Source organism: Lacerta agilis, chromosome 7, assembly GCF_009819535.1.
Source record: "Lacerta agilis isolate rLacAgi1 chromosome 7, rLacAgi1.pri, whole genome shotgun sequence".
NCBI classification, from domain to species: Eukaryota; Metazoa; Chordata; class Lepidosauria; order Squamata; family Lacertidae; genus Lacerta; species Lacerta agilis.
In genome coordinates, this window is record NC_046318.1 from 7,257,799 (window position 1) to 7,279,282 (window position 21,484).

Here is a 21,484-nt window from a genome sequence, read left to right on the forward strand (position 1 = left end):
ACACTCTGTGAGGTGAGTGGGGCTGAGAGACTTCAAAGAAGTGTGACTAGCCCAAGGTCACCCAGCAGCTGCATGTGGAGGAGCGGGGACGCGAACCCGGTTCCCCAGATTACGAGTCCACCACTCTTAACCACTACACCACACTGGCTCTCAGTATGTATGTATGCTTGTATGTATGTATGTATGTATGTATGTATGTATGTATGCATACAAGCAGTGCATAGCGCTTCAGACAAAGGATTGTTTCGAGTTGGCTATTCCATCTGGTTATCCTGAGATACCTTTTTTTTAATAAAAAAAAAAAAAGACTAATCACTTGGTCTTTACAGAATCACAGAATTGCTTAGTTGGATGGTAACCCCAAGGGCCATCTAGTTCAACCCCCTGCAATGCAGGAATCTCAACTAAAGCATCCATGATGGATGGCCATCCAGCCTCTGCTTAGAAACCTCCAAGGAAGGAGAGTCAACAATAACCTTCCCAGGCAGTCCGCTCCAATGTCAAACAGCTCCTACCCTCAGAAAGTTCTTCCTGGTGTGAAGTCGGAATCCCCTTTCTTGTAACTTGAATCCATTGGTTCAAGTCCTACCCTTCACAAGATCAGATACTAAGAAGACCACCTGGCTAAATTAGGACTTGTGTTTCCCTTCCATCTCAGGGCAAATGGTTCTTAAAGAGCATTATCATCTGCAGAAGCAGTTATCATCTACCGAAGCAGTTTGTTTTCACAATCCAATAAGGAAATGGCGGGAAAATAAAGAAGACACTTTAAGCTCCCACCACTGGAACTGCCTCCCTAAAACAAACGAGGGCTATCAGCTCAGGTATCTCAGAACATGGAAGCAGGGGTGTAACCAGGATTAAAACTAGGGGGGGGGGGCAAGCCATGGTCGTTCAGGTTCAAAAACTAAAACAGCTTCAAAAAACAAAAACAGCTTCAAAAAACAAAAACAGCTTCAAAAAACAGAAAAACTTTCCCCCCCCCCAAACAGAAAGCCCCAAATGGCTGAAAAACTCAGTTTCCCAGGATCCTCAGTCCTCGCAAAGGAACTACTCACCATGCAAGGGAACTCAGTTTGCCAAGCTCCCTTGCAACGGTGAATCCCGGCAACGATGAATTCGCCCCCTGACACTGCCCAAGTCTCAGCCTGCATCCCCATTTGACCAAGCAGGGTGCAGGCTAGGATCCGGACTCTGATAGGCACGCCAGCTCTTTGTCGGCATGAGGGAGGGGGAAACAGCCGGCACAACACACACACACACAGAGTGGCCAACTGCCTCGGCAAGAGCGGAAGAGCTCAATTGTTATTGAGATTTTGGGAGGGGGAGAAAGACCAGTCTTGAGTTTTTTTTTTCCTTTTAGTCCGCCAATAACCTTTTTTTTTTTTTTTGCTTCGGGGGGGGGCAGCTGCCCCTATGCATGGAAGGAAACCTTTTGTGTTGTAGTTTAAATTGACACAACTCACAGCTTAGCAGGACCACAAAGCCTGCGGGCTCTTGGGAAAGTGTTTGGAATGGCTTTCCTCTTCCTTGCTTATCTTCCACTGGTGAGCCACACTGAGCTGTCAAGGTTTGGCTTTGAGTGCTGTCTGGGCTGGGATTTGTGGTCGAACCCTCTCCTCATTAACCAGGAGCTGCAACCAAGAGCAAATGGAGGCTACAGCTCTATTCCGAACTTAAAAATGGAAAGCGTAATGCTGGTGGTCAACAAAAGAGGTTTAAAGACTTCTCAAGGCAAATTTTAAAAAATGTAGTATAAACACAGACAACTGGGAAACACTGGCCTGCGAGAGCTCCAGTTGGAGAACAGCCTTTACCAGAGGTGTCATGGGCTTTGAAGACACTCGAACTCAGGACGCAAGGGAGAAAGGTGCTAAGAGGAAGGCACGCTTGGCAAATCCACATCATGATCAACTCCCACCCGGAAACCAATGTCCCCACTGTGGAAGGACGTGTGGATCCAGAATTGGCCTCCGCAGTCACTTACGGACTCATTGTTAAAACAGTGTTTATGGAAGACAATCTCTGAGGGATCACCAAAGAAGAAGACAACTCATGGCTAGTGAAAAGAGAGCTTAACCAGGAGTCCCGTTTAGAAAGCCCAACCTTGGCTTAGCTCAGCATGGTGCGGCAAGCTGCTCTCGTGGAGCCCACGAAATTGCAGAATCTCACTAAGCCACGGTTTGACTTAATGTGCTCTGCAAACCAGCTGTAATGAATCCAAATAAGAACTCTGGCCTAAAATTTTAACCAAAAAGCATACATTTACTCGTAAGTAATTCCAATTGTAATATCAATTCTGCAAAGAATTACAGTCTTAAACATAAACGCCAGAAAAACACAGCAAAACTTCTTCCAAGACACTATATCCTTTTAGGAATCAAAGAAACAGACACCATATATTTTTCATATACTTCTATCATAAAAAACAAGCTGAAGAAGGCATCCATGCCGAAACGGGGCCCTGTCCTGGTCTCCCTGGTCTACATTTGACACGTATTTGAGAAGCCTGGAAATCTATCTCTAGAAGACTTCAAGAAAAATTTCCATATGAAACTATTTTATGTTTAAGACTGTAATTCTTTGCAGAATTGATATTACAATTGGAGTTACTTACGAGTAAATGTATGCTTTTTGGTTAAAACTTTAGGCCAGAGTTCTTATTTGGATTCATTACAGTGTATTTGACAATAAGAACTGCAAACCAGCTGGCCATATTGCAAAGTGAGATGTAGTGTCAATCTACTAATGCAACAATGGGGCTGTTTTTCCTGTATTATACCATACCAGACTACAGGTGAGGAAACTGCGTGACTGAATGATTCCCATGGGGGAAAAGTTCCCAGTATAAAAGCAACTACCGGTACCTCCTCCCTGGCGTTATCAGTTTTCTGCCATGCAGCGAGGTAGTGTGGTTATTTAAATGGAGGAGCATTCAGACATGCAGTTTCTTCTGCGACAGATGATGTGACGCAGTCCAGGAGGAAACCGGTGTGGTGCCATAGATAAAGCGCTGGCTCCCAGTAGGTGACCCCGGAGAGCAGTTCAGTGCTGTATGGATAAAGAGAAAAGGAGGCTCCTTTGTGAAAGGGTGGGATGAAAACTGAACAAATAATATAACCCAGGAAAACTTGTGACCCACGATTCTGATGCTTGTGAACGTTGGCAGTCAAGTCTTCTCTCTAGGGCTCATGGCCCTTTCTGTTCTTCTCTCAATGAATGGGGATATCATTTGTAACCACCACTTCCATCTTTCCCACAACTTTTCTTTCATTTGGAAGGGGGTGGGGAAATCACTTGGATACTTTTAAATCATGATTCTGCCAACAACAAAATCAAGATTGCATGCTAAAAACAATCCAATGTACCTTGTGAACTTTAGAAAGCTTTTCTTCCAGGAGGAAGATTTCAGTTCGTATTCTTCTAAGGGGTCAACAAGAACTGTGGGTGTTACTAGTAAACCGCAAACACCCTGCCAAGAAAATGTCACTGCACAGCTTGACATAAATGCACACGATCCCTCCTTTGAATAGGCTGCAAGCAAGATCACAAAATGTTCGAAATTCTCACTTCAGTGCACATTTAACATGGGAAATTGTTCTAAGCACGTGACTTTCTGTAATGCAAAAGTCGTGGCTTGAATATGAGAAAGCAACACACACACACACACACACACAGGCACACACAAATCACTGAGCTCACTGAAGACAAAGACCTGGTTTGGACTTCATGCCCAATCATGGCTTGGCTTCATATGAATGAGACTCGAAGACTTGTGCCTGCTCTCTCCCCTTCACTCAACTCCCTCGTGGCTTCCCACACTTTCCCTTTCACCACAACAGATCCTTTCCACTGTGAGAAACCCCTTAAACAAGAATGACACACCATGGTCAATCAGTGCTTTGCCATTCCGCTTTGGAGGGCATAACCAAACTATGGTTTGCTGTGAAAGAAAGGTTGCTGGGAGAGGGACCAAGCCAGCCCAAGGATCACTTAAAGGTAAAGGGACCCCTGACCGTTAGGTCCAGTCGCGGACGACTCTGGGGTTGCGGTGCTCATCTCACTTTACTGGCCGAGGGAGCCGGCGTTTGTCTGCAGACAGCTTCCAGGTCATGTGGCCAGCATGACTAAGCCGCTTCTGACGAACCAGAGCAGAGCACGGAAATGCCATTTACCTTCCCTCCAGAGTGGTACCTATTTATCTACTTGCACTTGACGTGCCTTCGAACTGCTAGGTGGGCAGGAACTGGGACCGAACAACGGGAGCTCACCCCGTCGCGGGGATCACTTACATAACACCAAACCATGTTGCAAACCAGGCCAGTTTCCTAAAAACAGTTCCTCTAGGAAGTATCAAGAAACAGAAACCTACATGCTCTGGATAAAACGCAGTGACGGCCTTGGAACCCTTTCCCTGTATTTCTGTTTTATTTTGCTTTCGAAAATGTTTTTTGTGGGTCTTTGGACTGAAATAAAAAATGGCGTGCGTCAACCAAGCCAGTTTCTTTAAAAAAACAGGATGACGTGTGCGTTTGTATATGCTGCACCAAACTGCAATGGTCGGTACTTTCTCTCCCTTCTGAGGGACCTTAGAGACGAACTAAGTTTGTTCTTGGTATGAGCTTTCGTGTGCATGCACACTTCTTCAGATACCTGATTCACCAGATACTCCCCAAATATCTTGTAGCATAGATTTGCACCAAAAGACAGGAAAATTTCCCCCTTTTAAAGAATGTAGTATTACAAAACACCAAATTATGCACAGGACCAAATTCTGCAGTTATTTAATGTGCTTACATAGAATAGTGACATACATGCCTAAGATGTACTCATTCTCTGCAGTTAAGCTGCTTTGCTTGTGCTTATGATGCTGAGCACAGTACCAATATACTAGGCAGTTCTAAAAATCACACATTGCCACTGCTGAGGCACACCACCAAACCCAATTCTTGAACGCTGAAAAACAGGACCAGGTTCAGATATGGCTTCACCTAACCCCCCACTTTTCCCAGCGATAGCACTTTGGGTCTTATCCTCGGGCCTTCCTATCTTCAGGATTGCAAGGAATAGAAAGCAAGAGCGAAGGAAGTGTTTTGCTCCTGCAGCAGCCCTGAAACCAAATAATTCCCTCTCGTCTTCATCCCACTCCTCACTTCATAAAACACGGGCAAGACTCACATTCTGACAGCTAGAAGAGTTTGGAATTGATATCCCGCTTTATCACTACCCGAAGGAGTCTCAAAGCGGCTAACATTCTCCTTTCCCTTCCTCCCCCACAACAAACACTCTGTGAGGTGAGTGGGGCTGAGAGACTTCAGAGAAGTGGGACTAGCCCAAGGTCACCCAGCAGCTGCATGTGGAGGAGCGGAGACACGAACCCGGTTCCCCAGATTACAAGTCTACCACTCTTAACCACTACACCACACTGGCTCTAGATAGCAATAAACATTGGAGTTGCATTTTCCGCATTACTGTTATCAAGGAAGAGAGGCCAGATGTCTCTGATTTTGGATGGAGTAACTCTCCCCCTAAAGAATCAGCTTTGGATGCTATGACGCCTTATTTTTGGAACGGCTTCACAAGAAAGGCCCACTTGGTGCCTTTCTGAGCTATCCCTTTGGGTTCAAGCAAAGCCATTCTTATTCCCCCAGGCCTTCTTATTTATTTAAATCATTTTAATACTGCGTTGGGATTTTAGGTGGTTGTTACAGGCAGGTCATTCTCAAGGAAATTGGCCCTGAGTGCTCACTAGAAGGACAGATCCTGAAGCTGAGGCTCCAGTACTTTGGCCACCTCATGAGAAGAAAAGACTCCCTGGAAAAGACCCTGGTGTTGGGAAAGATGGAGGGCACAAGGAGATGGGGACGACAGAGGATGAGATGGTTGGACAGTGTTCTTGAAGCTACTAACATGAGTTTGGCCAAACTGCGGGAGGCAGTGAAGGATAGGCGTGCCTGGCGTGCTCTGGTCCATGGGGTCACGAAGAGTCGGACACGACTGAACGACTGAACAACAACAACAACAGGCAGGTCATATACTGGGGTGGGGGTGGGGAATCATTAAATGCAATGGGTGAAATCCAACAAAATAAGTGATAGCCGACATGCTGCCCTTCCAGATGGTGTGGGACTGCAACGCCAATTAGCCCAAGCCACCAATAGCCAACAGTCAGGGATAACGGTAATTGTAACCCAAAAACATCCTTTCAACTGCCTCTTTTTTAAAAAAAGGACTTTAATATACATGTTCAGAAGGTAAGTGGTGCTCAGAATTTCATTGTCACTGACAGTGGTTTTAAAACTGATAAATGTTTTTTCTTTAAAAAAGGAACACAACAAATGTTCACACATTTGACAAATAATGTGATATTAAGATCTCTTCTACTGGACAATGCCATCTGCAAAAGCATCACCATATGGCATTTTTCAGCTATGATTAACTGTATCAAAGCAGCTAAAAATAATATATTCCGACAGTGAACATGCAATATATGTATGTGTGTGTGTGTGTGTGTGTGTGTGTATATATATATATATATATATATATATATATATATATATATATATATAATCTCCATCCAATTGCAAGCTAAGGAATATATTCTAATATGCAGAAGTCCTTCAACTAACAATATAAACAACCACAGCCAAGAAAAACAGTGAGTGCATGTTTTGGTCACTATTTTTAGCTGCAAGACTAGCCCAATCCATTTAATTAAAATTCTGAATCAAGAAATAGGTTTACTTCCTAGATGTGATAGTGAATCTTAATGTTTTTAATTCAAACATAAGACACTATCTGGGTGAAAGGGCTCTTCTCTGGTGATCCTTCTCTCCAGTGGTTCCTTGTAACCGCAGGCCAACCGCCAGTGAAAAAGTAAACTCACAACAGTCCAATGCTGCAAAACCTTTTGGCAAGAAAGATCTTGGGCCTCCCTAATGGGACAATGGCGGCCCAACTGAGAATGGAACTGTGTCTACCATCCATCGTAGCAAGAGCCCATATCAGGATGAAATATGGACTTCACACAGAGCCAATGTTATCAGGAATCTTGGTGCACCTCCACAATGCAAACCTTTACAGATATACAAAATTCTACACGCGTTTCCAGCATGTTTTGAACTGTCAGAACAAAATAATTGTGTAACCTGTTCCCCCCACACACACATCTTTTCTGCTTCTTCTACCTATGTCATAGAATCATAGAATCATAGAGTTGGAAGAGACCACAAGGGCCATCCAGTCCAACCCCCTGCCAAGCAGGAAACACCATCAAAGCATTCCTGTCAAGCCTCTGCTTAAAGACCTCCAAAGAAGGAGACTCCACCACACTCCTTGGCAGCAAATTCCACTGTCGAACAGCTCTTTGTCAGGAAGTTCTTCCTAATGTTTAGGTGGAATCTTCTTTCTTGTAGTTTGAATCCATTGCTCCGTGCCCGCTTCTCTGGAGCAGCAGAAAACAACCTTTCTCCCTCCTCTATATGACATCCTTTTATATATTTGAACATGGCTATCATATCACCCCTTAACCTTCTCTTCTCCAGGCTAAACATACCCAGCTCCCTAAGCCGTTCCTCATAAGGCATTGTTTCCAGGCCTTTGACCATTTTGGTTGCCCTCTTCTGGACACGTTCCAGCTTGTCAGTATCCTTCTTGAACTGTGGTACCCAGAACTGGACACAGTATTGCAGGTGAGGTCTGACCAGAGCAGAATATAGTGGTACTATTAATTCCCTTGATCTAGACGCTATACTCCTATTGATGCAGCCCAGAATTGCATTGGCTTTTTAGCTGCTGCATCACACTGTTGACTCATGTCAAGTTTGTGGTCTACCAAGACTCCTAGATCCTTTTCACATGTACTGCTCTCAAGCAGTCCAGCACTGAGTCCACCACTGAGTTGAAGTCTGCTCTGCAGAAGTACCAGATGAGGAGGTGGACCGGATTCAGGGCTGTGAGGTTGCTGCTACGGATCGAGAAACCGGTGGGCTTCAAGCTGACAGAAAGCCCACAGAGGAACCTCATGTAGAACCAGGGCCTTCAGCGCTGAACTCTCACAGGTGTCTTGCCTAAGCTGAAGGAACCCAATGCCTCCCACAGCAACTTACCAGTGAGTCAGGAGGACATGGACCAAAGGACGAGTGCCTGCCTTCAGTGGAAGAAGGTTTCACAAGGCTCAATTTGCTTTTGACCTCTGTCCTAGGAAGTTGCTCACTCCCAGCTACCTGTGGTTCTGCAGCTCCTGACTGGCCATGCCCTGTGGGACTCAGGACATCTTGCTCTGATCCGCCGAGTCCAATGCACAGGAAATGCTTTTGCCACATTTCCTGTAGTAGCTTGCCCTCATTAAAAGCGTAATTAGACAAAAGTTGAGAAGGGAAAGGAGAGGAGAAAAGAAGGGATGCAGGCCAGCTGGCTGGCAGGCAGGCTTTCAGGGACACGTGTTTCTTTTGGCCAGCAATGGATGCTGTAGGCCTTGCAACTGTTTCGTAAAACCTTGACTGGAACTGCTCTAGCAAAGTGGCACATCTGAAACACTGACTGCATTCCCTTAGCGTCACAGCGATTACTCTCTGTTAGCACTAGAGTCACTTGCTTCTATTTTATTGCATCATGCGGTTGACTGGCAATGAAGAGTTGGAACCAATGCTAGCCCCACTCAGAGCAGACACTCTCAAAATTAATAGGCCCAAGTTACTCGTGCTTAATAGGACTGCCACAGCCTAAGACATTTATATTTCAGACTGAAGTTACTGCAATGGAGTCATCTTATCAAGTACAAACAAGATTCCTCACTGGGGAAGCAGATGCACTTTGTGCGTGCTCATGCCATTTATTTCCGAGACTCATAATTCCGAACCATATCTGGGGAACCATTGGCTTCACTGGCTGGAATGGATGGAATTTGGAGTCTCACAACATGTGGAGGGGCACGGGTTGGTCAGGCCCTGCTTGTGGGCTTCCCATGGGCATCTGGTTGGCCACTGTATGAGATGGGCCTTTGGCCTGATTCAGAAGGCCTCTTCCATATCTGTCAACCTTTTTCCATTTTTTGCGGGAAATTCCCTTATTATAGCATTGGGAATCCCATCACCTCCTGGCAAATAGAAGGGGAAGAAATGGAGGCAGTGAGAGATTTCACTTTCTTGGGTTCCATGATCATTGCAGATGGGGACAGCAGTCACAAAATTAGAAGACGCCTGCTTCTTGGGAGAAAAGCAATGACAAACCTAGACAGCATCTTAAAAAGCAAAGACATCACCTTGCCGACAAAGGTCCGTATAGTTAAAGCTATGGTTTTCCCAGTAGTAATGTACGGAAGTGAGAGCTGGACCATAAAGAAGGCTGATCGCCGAAGAATTGGTGCTTTTGAATTATGGTGCTGGAGGAGACTCTTGAGAGTCCCACGGACTGCAAGAAGATCAAACCTATCCATTCTTAAAGAAATCAGCCCTGAGTGCTCACTGGAAGGGCAGATCCTGAAGTTGAGGCTCCAGTACTTTGGCCACCTCATGAGAAGAGAAGACTCCCTAGAAAAGACCCTGATGTTGGGAAAGATGGAGGGCACAAGGAGAAGGGGACGACAGAGGATGAGATGGTTGGACAGTGTTCTTGAAGCTACTAACATGAGTTTGGCCAAACTGTGAGAGGCAGTGAAGGATAGGCATGCCTGGCGTGCTCTGGTCCATGGGGTCACGAAGAGTCGGACACGATTGAACGACTGAACAACAACAACAACAACAACAACAACAACAACAACAACAACAAAGCATTGGGAAACAGCAGGGAGGGTTGACAGCTATGGCCTCTTCTGATGCTCCCCATCCCTGCTGTACTCCAATCTTTCCCTTTCTCAGCTTTGAGTGTTCTCCTTCCACATCCTCTTTCTGTGGGCCCACCTTGATCTGCCTCTCCCCACCCTGCTCTCCCCGTCTCTATTCCTCCCCGGCCACATTCTCTTGCTTCCTGGCCAGGTTTGAACTGTGACCAGCTCAGAAGCCCTCTGGCAGGATGAGGCTGGCTACGTCCAGGAGAAAGGGCTGAAGCACACCTCTCTCAATGGGGAGAGAGTTAAAGTGGGGTGGGGAGAGACAAGGTCTCAGGCCTTGGGAAGTGTATGAAGGGGGCTTAGGAGGAAATATGGGTAGTTCATACTTGGGACATATTTATTTTGGGCCAACCGCCAAGCCTAATAACTGTCAAGCTGTTGAAGATGCGGAATGTGCCAGAGAAACATTTCATGTACAGAGGTAGAGCTGGGTACCATCAGTGTACAGGTGGAAAACCATGTGATTTGATGGGGTTGACAGAGAAGTTTCCCCCTATGGAAAGACTAGACAAATGCATTTAGTTCAGAAGACTGAGAACAGCAGAGGTTTTAGTATGGCATGAATTGAGCCAAGCATGTTAGTGTGACCGTGTGCATCAAAGGCAGCAGAGAGGTCAAGGAGGGTGAGGACCGCATGGTCCCTTTTGGATTTTGCTTTCAAGTCACATATTTTTACTCCTTGCTCATCCTTTTGCAGTACAATAGCAGGCTCTAACTCAGTAAGTTTGAAGGACACTCTTGGATTTAACCATAAAAAATACAAGTGGAGACTTTAATGCATATACTTGCATTGCACAGAGATATATTAAACCAGGTCATTTTTACAGAGCTCTTAATAGAACATGAATCATAGAATCATAGAGTTGGAAGAGACCACAAGGGCCATCCAGTCCAACCCCCTGCCAAGCAGGAAACACCATCAAAGCATTCCTGACAGAGGGCTGTCAAGCCTCTGCTTAAAGACCTCCAAAGAAGGAGACTCCACCACACTCCTTGGCAGCAAATTTCACTGTCGAACAGCTCTCACTGTCAGGAAGTTCTTCCTGATGTTTAGGTGGAATATTCTTTCTTGTAGTTTGAATCCATTGCTCCGTGTCCGCTTCTCTGGAGCAGCAGAAAACAACCTTTCTCCCTCCTCTATATGGCATCCTTTTATATATTTGAACATGGCTATCATAACACCCCCTAACCTTCTCTTCTCCAGGCTAAACATACCCAGCTCCCTAAGCCGTTCCTCATAAGGCATCGTTTCCAGGCCTTGGACCATTTTGGTTGCCCTCCTCTGGACACGTTCCAGCTTGTCAGTATCCTTCTTGAACTGTGGTGCCCAGAACTGGACACAGTATTCCAGGTGAGGTCTGACCACAGCGGAATACAGTGGTACTATTGCTTCCCTTGATCTAGATGCTATACTCCTATTGATGCAGCCCATAATTGCATTGGCTTTTAGCTGCTGCACCACACTGTTGACTCATGTAAAGTTTATGGTCTACCAAGACTCCTAGATCCTTTTCACAAGTAGTGCTCTCAAGCCAGGTGTCATCCATCCTGTATTTGTGCCTTTCAATTTTTTTATTTTTTTATTTTTGCCCAAGTGTAGTACTTTACATTTCTCCCTGTTAAAATTCATCTTGTTTGCTTTGGCCCAGTTCTCTAATCTGTTAAGGTCATTTTGAAGTGTGATCCTGTCCTCTGGGGTATTAGCCACCCCTCCCAATTTGGTGTCATCTGCAAACTTGATCAGGATGCCCATCATCCAAGTCATTGATAAAGATATTGAATAAGACTGGGCCCAAGAGGAGTGTTAAAAATAGAATTAAAAATTCTGTTTAAATCAAGTACATTGATAGGAGCATTTTGATATGGATATAATTTCTATAAAATCCAATTATTTTATTTTTAATAGAACACTGATTCCTGTGCACCTTGCTTCTACTGTTAATTTGAAATTACAAGGTCCAGGATCTGTAAAGATGAATTCTGCATGTGGACAGAAGTAGGTGTGTCACAACGCCATTAGTGTCAAAAGAAATAGTACTGTTTCTACCAAGGTATCCCTGTTGCCATATGTCAACAAAAGTTTCAGAAATCTCTCTTCTGTATCACTATAGAAAGGACAGATTAACAGAAAATGAATATTGCCATCCAGCTGATATTGGCCACGAACACAGAATCTGCCTTCATGAGTGACCTTGTTTTAGCGACCATCCAGGATTTCAGTTGGCATCTCTTGAAATCACAGCTCACTAAAAGCAATTTTTTTAGGGAAAGAGGCATGGGTTTCATTAAATAACTGGCCCTAAAATGTTTTGTTTGCAAAAGAGAATACCCCATAGGAAATCTGGAGTTCCTAATTAGTTGTAATTCCCTTCTGGAACCTACCCAGAAAAGTCATTCCCACAATTGTCGTCTCTTGACCATGCCCAATGCGACACTCAGCTCTGGAAAACAATAATTGTCTAAAATGTCCTGAAGAGCTGTTTCCCAAAATTGATTCTTAACCAATTCGCATATAGCACAATGCAGGAAAATGGTCAGTTGATTAAATGGTCAGTTGCAATTCGTTAGATGTAATTTAACTGTGCACATTCTAAAGGTAAAAGTAAAGGGACCCCTGACCATTAGGTCCAGTCATGTCTGACTCTGGGGTTGCGGCGCTCATCTCGCGTTACTGGCTGAGGGAGCCGGCGTAAAGCTTCCGGGTCATGTGGCCAGCATGACAAAAGCCGCTTCTGGTGAACCAGAGCAGCGCACTGAGACGCCGTTTACCTTCCCGCCGGAGTGGTACCTATTTATCTACTTGCACTTTGACGTGCTTTTGAACTGCTAGGTTGGCAGGAGTAGGGACCGAGCAATGGGAGCTCACCCCGTCGCGGGGATTCGAACCGCCGACCTTCTGATCAACAATCCCTAGGCTCTGTGTTTTAACCCACAGCGCCACCCGCGTCCCACATTCTACTGCTGTCTTAATTGATAGCCACATAGATGCTGTGTGTATCAGGGTGGCAGAAATTCCCAGTGAAAGAGAATAACATTTTTTGGGGGGGGGGAGGTATTCTGCATAGTTTGGACAACTTCAATGGAATAGAAGTCAGGTTCCCAAATTTCAACACCACGGAGCATTTCAGGGATCACTTTGCTACTGAAAATCTTTAGCACAGGTTCAATCAGCTGTCCTCCCTTATTATAAGAAAACTTCGCCAATAGCCCTACAGCAATGACTTTACGATCTGAAAATAGAGATGCCTGTACTTTTGTAACCCCAGAAAATCTTTAATAACAATAACAATTTTTAATAGCCATGTTAGAAACTCATATATGTAATCTAATCACCAAATAGCACCTTAAACCTAGGTGACAGTTGCCACAGTGGACAGGAACACTATTTCTGTGGGACCGAGCCCCCCTCCAAATTTTCAGTGAGGGGGCCAGACCACCATCAATATTCCACAGCCGACATGGCGGGAGGATGCTAGACAGGGCCTGTCACGACTGCAACGGGCTCCATCGAGCTTCGTCGGACAACAGTGGGAGGACCCAATGGAGCCCGTCGCTGCAGCAAGAGCACTATAGCGCTTTATATTTTAAAGAACAAATCTCAAAACAGTTTACAACACATTAAAATATCAAACAAAACAATCCAGAATAAAACAAATGCAAGCTACAATCAAAATATTCCCTACGTGAGGTTTTGCTTAATAGCAATAATAAATATAATAATATAATATAATAATTATACTGTTGTTGTTGTTATTATGATTATTGTTCCCCCAGTTGCCAACCTGGCATCCAGAGATCTCAACATGGTCGCAGTTGGACCCGTGCCAGTTGCAAAACACTCATGGCCCCTGGCTAATTTCTAACACTGCCGTAGGTTTCTGTGCTTTCGATTTCACAGCCACACTAAACCATTTCCATGAAAGGGATTCACTGAAAAGAACACCCAAATATCTAAATGATATATACCGTAACTTGCTGATGTAAACTCCATTTACACTCAAGAGAGAGAGCGCACTTTAGGAAGGTTTCTCTGGCTGGTTGTCCAAAGACACTTCTCACCATGGGCGACCAAAACAGAAAGTATGGCGATACATTGCAGGCTAACATTATTTCCGCATAAACTTTCTACTTCATCAGAAGAGGGCAACCAAAATGGTCAAAGGCCTGGAAACAATGCCTTATGTGGAACGGCTTAGGGAGCTGGGTATGTTTAGCCTGGAGAAGAGAAGGTTAAGGGGTGATATGATAGCCATGTTCAAATATATAAAAGGATGTCATATAGAGGTGGGAGAAAGGTTGTTTTCTGCTGCTCCAGAGAAGCGGACGCGGGGCAATGGATTCAAACTACAAGAAAGAAGATTCCACCTAAACATTAGGAAGAACTTCCTGACAGTGAGAGCTGTTCGACAGTGGAATTTGCTGCCAAGGAGTGTCCTTCTTTGGAGGTCTTTAAGCGGAGGCTTGACAGCCATCTGTCAGGAATGCTTTGATGGTGTTTCCTGCTTGGCAGGGGATTGGACTGGATGGCCCTTGGGGTCTCTTCCAACTCTATGATTCATCAGCTGCACAAAGTGTAATATTCAGTTGCACCTATGCACAGGGGTGGGGGTGGGTGGGCAACTGTAAAAAGCGAGGCAAGAATGAAATTAAAGGCAGAAAAAGTAGAAATGGTGAAAATTAAGTTACTAACGATGGCCATTCACAGGAGAACAAATCACAGTTGCTCTTTTATCACACAGACATCCTAGCCTTGGTGAGCCACTTAACAGGTGCACTGTGATATTTCTCACTACAGTATTAAGCTTAGAAGTGATGAATGACAGTTCAGCAGTTCTCCCTTTAAAGTTCCTCTGTTCTAGTAAGGTCAGCCACAGAATGTCCTGGAAGGCTGAAATGCTTGTCCACCGGTTTTGAAATGGTCATATCTAGTGTCAGATTTATGTCCATTGAAACATTTACATACAGTGGTACAATTATTATTACAGTATATTGATGGATGGATGGATGGATGGATGGATGGATGGATTGAATTCATATACTGCCCTATACCCGGAGGTACAGGCAATCACCTTGCCAACAAAGGTCCATATAGTTAAAGCATATTGTCTGTATAGTTAAAGCTATGCTTTTCCCAGTAGTAATGTATGGAAGTGAGAGCTGGACCATAAAGAAGACTGATCGCCGAAGAATTGATGCTTTTGAATTATGGTGCTGGAGGAGACTCTTGAGAGTCCCATGGACTGCAAGAATATCAAACTTATCCATTCTTAAAGAAATCAGCCCTGAGTGCTCACTAGAAGGACAGATCCTGAAGTTGAGGCTCCAGTACTTTGGCCACCTCATGAGAAGGGAAGACTCCCTAGAAAAGACCCTGATGTTGGGAAAGATGGAGGGCACAAGGAGAAGAGGAGGACAGAGGACGAGATGGTTGGACAGTGTTCTCGAAGCGACTAGCATGAGTTTGGCCAAACTGCAGGAGGCAGTGGAAGACAGGAGTGTCTGGCGTGCTCTGGTCCATGGGGTCACGAAGAGTCGGACACGACTGAACGACTGAACAACAACAAAAACATACCCGGAGGTGTCGGGGCGGTTCAATGTAAAAACGCAACGTAAAACACAAAACGACATTGCTAGCTCATGTTATGGCCAAGCACTCTTCATGCATTTTCACTTGCAATGCACAAAAAGGTTTCTGAATTTGCCACACCTATCATTTAAATGGAACGCTATCACACACAATGCTGGTTCTCCGTATTGCAACAACATTCATAGATGCGTACAGCTAAGCACAGGCAGCAATCGAAATTACTTGGAAGCAACATGCACATTATTTTGTATATTTATTAAGTCTTTTATTGCCACTAATTTTATTGTCGCCAATTTCCTTTTAAATTTAATTGTGTGAGTGTAATTGCTGTTCCTGCGTTTTTTGTCTTGCTATGAGCTTAAAGCTGAAATAAACTGATTGATTGATTGATTGAAAGCACAGGCAGCAGGTCCCAGGGGCCCTGGTGGCTGTGGCCCCCCAACATTTTGAATAAGGGGGGCATGGCACCCCCAATGTGAGTCACTGCATCATCACACATGCACCCCAGTGTGCGTGTGCTACATCACCATGCACGAGTGACATCAGCACACTAGGGGGGGTATGATAACATAGTGTGTGCGCATATGTGTGTGTATGTGTGTGTGTGGCAGATCGCCGAAGAATTGATGCTTTTGAATTATGGTGCTGGAGGAGACTCTTGAGAGTCCCATGGACTGCAAGAAGATCAAACCTATCCATTCTCAAAGAAATCAGCCCTGAGTGCTCACTAGAAGGACAGATCCTGAAGCTGAGGCTCCAGTACTTTGGCCACCTCATGAGAAGAGAAGACTCCCTAGAAAAGACCCTGATGTTGGGAAAGATGGAGGGCACAAGGAGAAGGGGACGACAGGGGATGAGATGGTTGGACAGTGTTCTCGAAGCTACTAACATGAGTTTGGCCAAACTGCGAGAGGCAGTGAAGGATAGGCGTGCCTGGCGTGCTCTGGTCCATGGGGTCACGAAGAGTCAGACACGACTGAACGACTGAACAACAACAAGTGTGTGTGTGTGTGTGTGTGTGTGTGTGATTGCTTGTCCCAACCATCCTTCGGTATTCTGATGAATACAGTGCACTGCCCAAACACCTCATAATGATGTGCAGGCTGCATATCCAGGGAATAACTGGGACTCCTGGCAACTTTTTTGGGAGGTGGGGGTTAATGCATCTCTGTGTGCATTGATATTCCACACTCACTGGACTCCCCCTCGGTGAACAATGTCACTGTGAACGTTGCTCAGTCACAAGGACTCGGTGGCAGAGAGCAGGATGCCACACGGGACGTGGAAGCAACATCAAGCGATGACTTGTCTCCGCGGGAAAGTTGAGAGAGGTCTTAAGAGTTCAGATTGGGCAAGGTCTTAGACCACCATACAGCAATTTGACCTGCTACTAGAAGTAACCCCCTTAAAGTTGAATTCACACTCTACAAGTCCTGCAGTAGTCTGGCCACTTGCAAAGGAACATTTGTGTCCCTGCCCCCCATCCCCTTATATCAACCTATTTCATTCTCCAGAGTTTTAATGTGCTTTGACCTGGAGAGAAAGCAAACTAGGCTAAGGAAGTGTGAGAGGCAAGGAGCCCTCCTGTCCCTGAACTTCGAGGGCTGATTCTTTTGCCGGGGCCGGGGGCGGACAACACAAGATAGGTGCTAAGTATTCCTGGAGGGATTTTTTTTTAATCCGAATTATCTTATTCCTGTAGTGCAAACACACCCAGGCGCCTACGGGAAGCGGGCTGGGGACGCAGGGTTCCGCGGGCGACTCTTGCGAGGCTTTTTTCCGGCTCCGCAGGGGAGAGGAGGCGGCAGGCGGGGATGGCGGAGGCTCCGGCCGAGCGCAGGGCTCCTCCGAGCAGCGCCACGCGAGGGGGGGAGACCGTTTCTGGGCATTTCGCCCTGTCCAAGGCCGGCGGGGAAGCGGTGGCTGGCAGCGCAACCAGGAAAAACGAAGACGGGAGCGGCTCCCTGCGCTCGGCGATGCCGCTTCTCCTCCCGAGCAGCAGCGGCCAAGATCGTCGCTCCACCACGGCGGGGGGAGAGACAGATGTGGCCACAGCTGGAAGGAGGGGGAGGGGATGCGATGGTCCAAGCCCCACCCCCACCCCGGCCAGGAAGGAAGGAAGGCAGGCAGGCAGGCGGAGGGGGGGGGGAGAGAGAAGGGCTGATCTGAATGGAGACGGCGAAGGGGGACCCCCGATGGCAGCAGTAGCAGCTCTTCCTTTCCCGGCCGTTTTGTCGGCGCGAGGTGGGGAGCCTTCCGCCAGCGCCTCGTCGGGGCTCTGGACCCCCGGGCGGAGCTGGCCCCCAACGCCCACCCCACTTTCCCTACCCCCGCGCGGCCGCCTACCTTGCTCCGGATCTGGCCCGACGTGGAGACCTTGCGGATGAGCTTCTGGGGCGCCTCGTGCTCGCCTTCGCTGTCCGACGACTCGTCCGCCGGCCCCGACGCCGCCTCCGCCTCGCCTCCTCCGGGGTCCCCCGGCGGCGGCGCCTCTACCCCGGCCATGTTCCCCCGGCGAGCGAGCGAGCGAGCAGCGAGCGAGGAGCCCACGGAAGGCAGGCAGGCAAGGCAGGCGCGCGAGCCCGGCTCAGCCCCGGAGAGGAGCCGCCGCCTCCGCCTCCTCCTCCTCCTCCCCCCCGCCGCTCGCTCTTCCCGGGGCGGAGATAGGGGAGGTGGCGGCGATCAAAGCCAGCAGGCTCCGCCGCCGCCCCAGTCCCGCCCCGCCCGCCGCCATCTTCCGAGGCAGCCGCGCACGCTCCGCGGCTCCCACCGCCCGGCTCCTCGGAGGGGCGGACGCGCCGTGCCGGAGCCCACGAGGTCGGGATGGGGGGGTGGGCGCAGCCTGAGCAGCTCTCTCCGCCTCGACGGGGCGGGGAGAGGGGGGGAAGACTCTGAGTGGGGAAAGGGCCGAGTCCCCTCGGAGAGGCCCGCGCGCTCCTCGTGCGCTCCGGGTTCTCAGGGGAGGCGGAAGTTGCCGGGAAGAGGGAATCCCGGGGGAATCCCGCTCCAAGCGCACGGGGCTGAAGTCGTCTCAGGTCTGCCGGGGGGGGGGCACATTGACAACTGGGCGCCCTTTGGCCCTTCGACGAGCACCAGCACCTCGGGACGCCCCAAGCGCCGGGGGTGCCGTTTGGCGACGTCCCTAGTGGGAAGAAGCTCCCGCGCTTGGAGCCACGTTCTCAGGGGGGAAGAAGCCCCAACGGGCTCCATTCTGATGCGGTGGGTGAACCCCGCCGTCCCAGGGGCCGGTATTCACGAGGGACGGAGCGGGGACTGCGTTCTCACGTGACGCGCGTCCCCAGAGCGGAGCCTCGCTGCTGCTCTGAGCCGAAGCGCAGCTCGCTATCGCGCGGTCCGCGAATCCTGAGCTGCGCGTTGCCTCTCTCGGAAGGCAAAAAAAGAGGGAGCTGCAACTTCGGGGCACTTTGGATGGGATGGGAATTCGGTCGCTAATTGGCTTTAACATCTTAATTAGATTTTGTATTATAATTACTTTCTCAATGATCTGAAATCTGATGAAAGTTAAAAGTGCTGAAGGAGGTAGCATAAGTGCTGCAATTATCACTATCATTATTTCCATTTATAATATGTAATGGACTATGATCTATCAGGAGTACATTTGTAGAAACAGCTATGGCGCCTGTGCTACACAACTAGCTTTTAGCAGAACTTCCAACACTTTCGTGATTATGCCACATTTAAACAGGAGCAATCCATGCAACATCTGTGCTGTTTATTCAGGTGGACATGCCTTTGCAGTTTTAGTATTAGCAACAATTTTAAGAGGTGTTCAAAGCACAGTTTTTTCTTGCTGGGCAGACAAGAGGACCTATGACCCTCTGTTGATGGACATCATTTCCCACCACCCCAGACCATAGATGATGGGAACTGGAGTTTAACAACCCAAAAAGTACTCATTAATGCTTCTCCAGTCATCCTGGAGAAAAGTGACAATTGGGGTGCCGCAGGGTTCTGTCCTGGGCCTGTTGTTCAACGCCTTTATGAAGGATTTGGATGAAGGAATTGAGGGGATAGGAATAGGAATAGGAATAATTTATTATTGGCCAAGTACATTTTCCAACATACTTGGAATTTGTTTCGGCTACATTGCAATGTAAACATACAGACACTGTTCCTCTCACAATACAAAGAAGCAAAGAAACCCCACCCATATTTTACCTCCCCTTCAGCTATACAACCACGAATTTAACAATTTAATGGCACAAGGGGGAAAACTATTCTTGTGCCTGGCCGATTTTGTATATGAAGTCCTGTAGCGACGTTCAGATGGAAGTAAATCAAGCAGGTGATGACCGGGATGTAAAGGATCTGCTACAATTCTCTCTGCTCTCTTCCTAACTCTGGTAGCATAAATTGGAGGAGCAGCTAACGCCGCTGAAGACAGAATCAGGATTCAAGCCGACCTTAACAGTTTGGAGAACTGGGCTCAAGCTGACAAAATGAATTTCAGGAGCAAATGTAAGGTTCTGCACTAAGGCAGGAAGAACCAGATGCACAAATACAGGATGGGGGACACCTGGCTTACTAGCAGTACAGGTGAAAAAGATATTGGGGTCTTGGTGGACCACAAGCTTAAAATAGGTCAACAATGTGATGCAGCAACAACCAAAAAAAAAGCTCATATTCTAGGCTGCATCAACAGAAGTATAGTGTCCAGGTCAGATGAAGTAATAGCTCCACTTTATTTTGCCTTGATCAAACCCGACCTAAGAGTACTGTTTCCAGTTCTGGGCACCACAATTTAAGAAGGAAGGTGTGCAGAGGAGGGCAGCTAAGGTGATCATGGGTCTAGAAGCCAAGCCTTATGAGGAACAGTTGAAGAAGCTGGGTATGTTTAGCCAGGAAGAAGAAGAGTTTGGATTTGATATCCCGCTTTTCACTACCCAAAGGAGTCTCAAAGCGGCTAACATTCTCCTTCCCCTTCCTCCCCCACAACAAACACTCTGTGAGGTGAGTGGGGCTGAGAGACTTCAGAGAAGTGGGACTAGCCCAAGGTCACCCAGCAGCTGCATGTGGAGGAGCGGAGACGCGAACACGGTTCACCAGATTACGAGTCTACCGCTCTTAACCACTACACCACACTGGCTCTGGAAAAGAGGAGAGTGAGATATGATAGCCATCTTCAAATATCTCAAGGGCTGTCACATGGAAGAGGGAACAAGCTTGTTTTCTCCTGCTCCGGAGGGTAGGACTTGAACCAATGGCTTCAAGTTACAAGAAAGGAGATTCCGACTAAATATCAGGAAGAACTTTCTGACAGTAAGAGCTGTTCAACAGTGGAACGGTCTCCCTCGGACTCTTCTTCCTTGGAGGTTTTTAAGCAGAGGTTGGATGGCCATCTGTCAGGGATGCTTTAGCAGAGATTCCTGCATTGCAGGGGGTAGGGCATTTTTGTAGCATGACGCAAAAGATCTATTATTTTAGTATATGGATGTAGTACATGTTGCTACTAACAACACAGGGAGATGTGGCCAAGAAGTCTAAGATGCTCTTCAACTTGGGGGCCCCCCGGATGTTGTTAGCCTACAACTCCTGTCATTTCAGACCATTGGCTAAGCTGGCTAGGGGTTATGGGGGTTGTAGTCCAACAATATCTGGGGACTCAATACAGAAGAAAACAGATCTAAAGCCAATGGAAGGTGGGGGGTGAGTTGCAATATGGTGCCTGAAGAAAGGTTTCAGTCAATCCATTTTATTAGCCCTTCCATCAAGCTAGAGTTCATATGTATGGATGAGAGTGTTCCTGTTTGGTTTTTTTTTTTTAAATAATATTTATTAAGAAATTTTTAAACATAACAAATAAAAAACAACAACAACATAAAAATAACAATAACAACTGCATAAAATAACCACACTACAAAAATAATTCTATCCTTAACAAATTGTATTTTCCTCACATCTTAGTTGGACTTCCTCCTGTCTCCTCCTTCTGCGTCCCTTGTAAATATATTTCTGTAAATTCCAAAATTAATTTCTATTTATTTTCTAACAACATTTAACATCTCTTATCACTTAACCTATATTATATCAATATCAAAATAATTATC

General features: G+C 46.8%; 1 protein-coding gene across 4 annotated transcripts in view; it reads right to left on the minus strand.

Annotated features, from left to right (window-relative positions):
• DGKH (diacylglycerol kinase eta) overlaps window positions 1–17,922 on the minus strand; it is a 103,183-nt gene extending 85,261 nt beyond the window's left edge. For all 4 annotated transcript variants that reach the window (XR_004427002.1, XM_033154303.1, XM_033154304.1 and 1 more), the window contains exon 1: window positions 17,763–17,922. Coding sequence is in view for 3 of the 4 variants with exons in the window: in XM_033154303.1 (XP_033010194.1) it covers window positions 17,763–17,921 (159 nt within the window). In the remaining variant the exon portion in view is untranslated. The remainder of the gene's footprint in view (window positions 1–17,762) is intronic.
• Between the last annotated feature and the right edge of the window lie 3,562 nt (window positions 17,923–21,484).